This window comes from Malania oleifera, chromosome 12 (assembly GCF_029873635.1).
Source record: "Malania oleifera isolate guangnan ecotype guangnan chromosome 12, ASM2987363v1, whole genome shotgun sequence".
Lineage (NCBI taxonomy): Eukaryota > Viridiplantae > Streptophyta > Magnoliopsida > Santalales > Ximeniaceae > Malania > Malania oleifera.
Window position 1 is genome coordinate 47,285,970 of NC_080428.1, and position 6,346 is coordinate 47,292,315.

The 6,346-nt window shown below is 36.9% G+C and overlaps 1 protein-coding gene across 1 annotated transcript; it reads right to left on the minus strand.

Annotated features, from left to right (window-relative positions):
- Window positions 1-252: 252 nt before the first annotated feature.
- LOC131144611 (precursor of CEP14) lies at window positions 253-1,166 on the minus strand. Its single transcript, XM_058093345.1, has one exon. The coding sequence runs from the start codon at window positions 878-880 to the stop codon at window positions 575-577; it is 306 nt and encodes a 101-aa protein (XP_057949328.1). The 5' UTR covers window positions 881-1,166; the 3' UTR covers window positions 253-574.
- Between the last annotated feature and the right edge of the window lie 5,180 nt (window positions 1,167-6,346).

A 6,346-nucleotide genomic window follows, 5' to 3' on the forward strand; every position in this document is an offset into this window, starting at 1 on the left:
TCCCTCCAAACCGCGTTTTTAATTCTATTTTGCGCTTTTTAATACCGTATATACTACTCTTTGTTTTGTTTATTTTGTTTTTGATTCTTCATATTCATGGGACTCTAGTAACCGAGTAATGCAGCATTAATTAAGGAACAAGTTGCAAAACAAAAGTGCTTTCTCGATCTTTGTCACTATTATTCATGTAATTTTGATTTATTAGTACAGAAACACACCCACCGGTTTCACATGCTTCTCGAATTCTTTGTCTGGCTTAAAGTATACAAATTATGATAAATCATCAATCCCAGAAAAAGGAATTACAAACAAAAAGAAACTGAGAAATTAATTAATTAAAGAAATAATGCATCAGCCTCTCCCATGCATGTTCCGTATATAAGCTTCTGCATGTACAATGCTAATCTAAATTTTCAAAACTGTGAAGGAGAGCTAGCTAGAGACCTATATGTATATATTTAAAAAACAAAAAAAACAAAAGGAGAAATTATATCCATATGCATGTGGAAAACTTGCAGATGATGATGATGATGATGATGATGAAGGAGATGACCGAACAACGGGCCGGCGGAGGCTAATGGCCGGCTCCGGGGCTGGGGACGGAGTTCATTATCCGGTCGGGGCTGCCGATGTGGCGGGCGAAGAGCTTTTCACCAATGATCACGGCGTGGCCCTTGCCGCTTGGGGACGACTTAGGTGGCGAAGGGCCCTTGGGGAGGGCGTTGAGGACAGAGCTGGCGTCCCAATTAGGCCATACCCTACCCTTCCTCTCTTCATGGGTACTCATCAAAAGCTTCCTTGCGTCCATGGAACTCACCATGGAAGCCAACATGACCAAGAACACGGCCATCACAGCGTAGCATGAACACGAACGAGCCATGTTGGTTTTATGACCTTATGACCAGAAAGCAAGATAACGTTGGTTGTTGGTTTGCAAAAGTATAGAATGGGCCTGTGCTCTTTCTGGGGGAGGAGAGAAAAAGGAGATATATAAGTTGAGTGAAGCTTTTCTGCAAGGGAAAGACCCCTTATATATAAATTTAGAGAGAGAGAGAGAGAGATAGATGGCGGAAGAGGAGTGGAGATCAAGTTATAGTTGGAGAAGTCAAAGATGAGGAAGTTTGAAAAATGTGGAGAGAGAGAGAGAGAGAGAGAGAGAGAGAGGTGGGTGTGGGAGTGTTGGTGGGGAGTGGGGTTCTGCTAAAAGGATGTGGGATTATGGGAGGGCCGCGTGGAACGAGAGGCATAGAATAGGTATGGGAGGGAGAAGCCGCCGGCCACCAACACCAATATTTCTCTTCTACCCAGTTATTAGTAATTTCACAATGATATCATGCACCGTCAAAGGGAGGACACCCTCCGTCTATAAGCATCCCTAGGCCTACCCTTACGCACTGTTAGTTTAATTGGCTCAGTTAAATGCCAGTAGTGAATTATATACATATTTATGGGCTAGAGCAAAAGATATTGCTTTTGTCTCATTCCCTATCACAAAGATTCGATATAAATATTAAATTGTCTGCAGTGAAAATAGGGGACTAGGTAAAAGTATAGCATCTTTTAATAGTAAATATACATGATTTTATCTAACTTGTTTGTTTGCCATACGCAATTAATAATAGAATACATATGAAAGAGTACTCATACTATAATAGAAGAAAAAGTTTATAATAACTCAAATGATCTTAATAAAATTTGGAGGCAAAGGCTTAGAATAACCATAAATTTGTAAGCTTTTGAAACTAAGTCTAATACGCATTTAATTTGTAGTCAAATAAGGGGCATTGACGCCTAGTAATGAATTAATGCCCACATTAGAATTTATAGTTTTATTGCATCTAGGGTATATATATATATATATATTACTCATGTTATTGTAAGTTAAGATTTCTTTCTTATAATTTTTTTTAAGTACGTGTGGTAATGAAATAAGTCAAATTTTTTTTTTACATGTTTTTGACCATGGGAATAGATCCTCTGAACCCAAAACTTATGAGATTGCACGAAAATTACGTTGATGTGTAATACTTTGTTCATGAGAAGGACTAGCTTGACATGTGCATGTCTCGTTGATGGGGAGTGCTAGAAGCACATGTGCCAATCCTTGGTTCATGCATTGTAGCCATACTAGAGTTTCTTTTGTACATATTTTTAGTAAACATGTGACTAATCTTCACTTTTACTTTCCCTTTTTGAAATTTATTCATTTCATTTTTTTATATAAAAAATTTAGTTATAAACTTCATACACCTCGATCCATGTAAACAAGCTCATATGTTTTGGGTCTATTTATCAGCAAAGTCTTTAAACTTTTTAATACTAACACATAAATTTGGGCTGAGATTTTTTGAATTGATCTCAATCTTGATTACTTAAAAAGTTAACAAGAAAAGGGGTTGAATGATTCAGAGCATATTCCAAAAAATCACTATGATGCCTAAGAAAAATGAAAAGGCAGGTAAGAAATGACAAAAGCATGAGTTTGGTGTTTTTTTTTTTTTTTAAGAGTTCTTACCTTTTCTTGGTTGACCCTTTTATACTTGTCTGAACCTTCCTCCTAATAATTCCCCCATTAAGAAGGAGTTATAGGCATTTATATCAAGGGTTATACAGATATATGGACCTTTAATTCAACCTTTATTGGGGGGTTATAAGTGTTTTAATATCCCATTGTCTTTAAGTTTGCCATTGATGCATGTTGACTTTGTATAGTGGCCTCATTATCATTCCAGATCTAGGCCAATAGTTTGTCTTATTAGTTACTCTCACTCCTAAAACTAGAAATTACTTTTTTGACCTAGGAGTAGTTACAAGCTCTCTTCTTCTCCAAAAAAAAAAAAAAGAAATTCCCTACTTGTTAAGGGAGAAATTCAAAGCGCTAAGCAAAGCCATATGGGAATTGATCATTAAGCCTCTTTCAGTTTGTCTACGCCGCATTTGGCTTTGCTTGGACTATTAGAAATTTAATCAAGTTGTTTCTATCCCAAGAGAGATGAGCCATTTTAACATGTATTTGAGTAGTCCTTGGCTTATCTAAGCTAGTTGTAGGTTCATCCAAGTCACCGAGATCTCCGTTGAACACGTACAATCAAGCGGCTCTGAGTTGTTGTTACTTGTCCAAGCCACCTTCAACCCCTTCAAGCCATTCTTTGAAGCTAGTTGCATCAATTGTGCTAGCTTCAGATTCTCCGAATCAGGTGCTACCGTCCAAGCCATTTTTTGTTTAGGGAGAAATTCAAAGCAATAATAGGCAAAGCAAAGCAATATGGGAATCCATTAAGCCTCTTTCATTTTGTCTAAGCCACATTTGGCTTGCTTGGACTATTAGAAATTTAACCAAGTTGTTTCTATCTCAAGAGAGATCTTCTAGCTCATCTGAGCCATTTTCACATGTGTTTGAGTAGTCTTTGGCTTATCTAAGCTAGTTGTACGTTCATCCAAGTCACCAAGATCTCTATTGAACACATACAACAAAGTTGATTCGAGCTATTGTTACTTGTCCAAGCCATCCATAACCCCTTCGAGCCATTCTTTGAAGCTAGTTGAATCAATTGTGCTAGCTTTGGATTCTCCAAGTTGAGTGCCACCGTCCAAGCCATTTTTGGTTCCTCTGAGCCACTCATTCTAGCTAATTGTGCCTATTTTTTTCATCTTTGGCTCTCTAAGTCCTTGCCCAAGTTATTTGTTGATGTGTTCACAAAATACACTTATTTAGTCCCCCATTTACCTATGTGATGTCTTTATTTATTCCGTAATTATCACTTCTTATCATTGTTTGGAGTTACACATTGTATGTTTGATGTTTCGAGAAATCGAAGCTTAAATCGAGGAGTTAAGCAGTGCAAGGAGTCAATGTAGAAACTTGGAAGCACAAGGCTCGACCAAGTGCTCGACTAGGTCTCCAAGGCCTAGATTCAACTAAAGCAGAATGTCCCTGATTGACCATGTGGTGTGGTCAAGCAATCATAAGGGGCGACTAGGCCTAGCTAGTCCAAGCCATCCACAAACCCTTCGAGCCATTCTTTGAAGCTAGTTGCATCATTCGTGCTAGCTTTGGATTCTCTGAGTTGAGTGCCACCGTCCAAGCCATTTTTGGTTCCTCCGAGCCACTCATTCGAGCCAATTGTGCCTATTCTTGTCATCTTTGGTTCCTCTAAGTCCTTGCCCAAGTTATTTGTTGATGTGTTCATAAAATATGCTTATTTAGTCCCCCATTTACCTATGTTAAGTCTTATTTACTCCATAATTATCACTTCTTATCAATGTTAGGAGTTACACGTGGTGTGTTTGATGTTTCGAGAAATTGGAGCTTAAATCGAGGAGTCAAGCAGTGCAAAGAGTCAATGCAGCAACTTGGAAGCACAAGGCTCGACCAAGTGCTCGACTAGGTCTCCAAGGCCTGGATTCAACTAAAGCAGTATGTCCCTGATCGACTATATGGTGTGACCAAGCAATCACAAAGGGTGACTAGGTTTAGCTAGAAGACTCTAGAATGCTGGTTAACAACAAGTTCACATAATTCCTTGACCAAGGTGGGACCAGGAGACCTTGGACGTGCGATCTGGTTGACGATGCCACCAAATAAATTGAAGATTTTCTAGAATGTGATGACCAAGGCACAACGAGTAGACCTTGGCAGTGCAACTAGGTTGACTTCAGCAATCTGCTTCGCGAGATTTTCGCATATTTGAAAAGGAAGATGTACTCCCAAAAGGGGGGTGAATTGGAATTTTAAAATTTTTTTTAAATCCTTTTTAATAAACTATTTCTTAATTCTCTTTAGTTTTAACAATTACACATGTAAGATTGATTATCAATCATAAGTATAGCGGAATATTAAATTAGTTATCAACCTTAATGAATGAGTATGCTTACATTGAAATGCTTTATGGATTAGTCAAGAAATCTTTCAATAATTATCCAACAAACCAATCCAACCAAGGTAACCAAGATAAGATTCACAATATGAAATAATAACACAATCTCAGCAATGCTTTCAAGATTCAACTTTGATTTATGTAGCTGACAAAAGCCCTGTTATTAATACAAAAGATACACTTGATTTTTCAATATGAAACACAATAGAAATTTCCAACCACTCTTCCAAAACTCAAATTTCAAACCAATCACTTTCAAGATTAAAGATCGTTGTCTATTTTCTTTTAATGATTTTTGAGTCTTAGGTGTTAATCAATCAACGTACTTTCTTATGGTTTCAACAATAAGATTTGATCAACCAAAGTACTCCCTTTCGGTTTCCGCAATCCCAATATCAAATTAATTTTTAGCTTTGTTTATTTCCAAACCACACAGTGTATATGAATTGAAAAATAAACAATCAACCACGTAGTTAATATGAACAAAAAATTAAAGAGAGTAGGGAAGAAAGTGAGACCGAGTTTTTACGAGGTTCGACTATACTCGCCTACGTCCTCACTTTAGGAAACAGACCTTAGGATTCCACTATACCACTCCTTTATGGGCCAAGCAAACCTTTTACAACACTCCTTCAATAGGATAGAGCCCTCCTCTCCAAGCGATACCCCACGCTTGGTTACACAATAATTCAATTCTGAATCGTCACAAAAACAAAAAACAAATGGTGTACAATGACACTCTCTACAAGAGCCGATTATTTGTATAACGTTTAGTATTCAAAAAATCAAATTCCAATTATTTTTAAAATTTGAAATCTCAAAGAATTAGTCGACTAGAAACATAGAGTCGGTCGCCTAGATAATTAAAAACACAGAGAATTCAAAGTCAGCAAGGAGTTTGTCAATTGGAAACACTGATTTTGTCATCTGGATCCTCTTGGGTTGCTATTTAGTCACCTGGACAGATTATGTCAGTCGCTTGGGATGTTGACAACTTCGACCAGCCTTCAGTATTTTGGTTATTACGTTCCCTATACAATTCTGATTTTAACGTTCTTGGTATCAACAAAAGGCTAAGAGAAACACCCACAACTTTCATGTTGAATACTTTTTTAAATAAGAAATGTTTAGTAGAGAAATATGCTCATCAATACAATTGCAGAAAAACGAAGGTAATTTGAAGAACCCTATTTTGGTGCTTTTTATTCAAAAAATAATTTAAACCTCTTTGAAATAACTTTTGATCTTATAAAAATATTTTTCAAGTACTTTAAAAGGTATCTAGGTCTAAGTTATTAACCTAAGAGTTTCATGTATCCATATTGAAATCGAATGAAGTACTTACATGAGACTTCTTAAACTTAAGCACTCTAAGCAGTAAGTCTTCATGTGTAGCTTCCATTCTTCATTTTGAATTTGGCTTTAAGTTTCATCTATAACTTCATGCTTCAATATACTTCAAGTTTTAT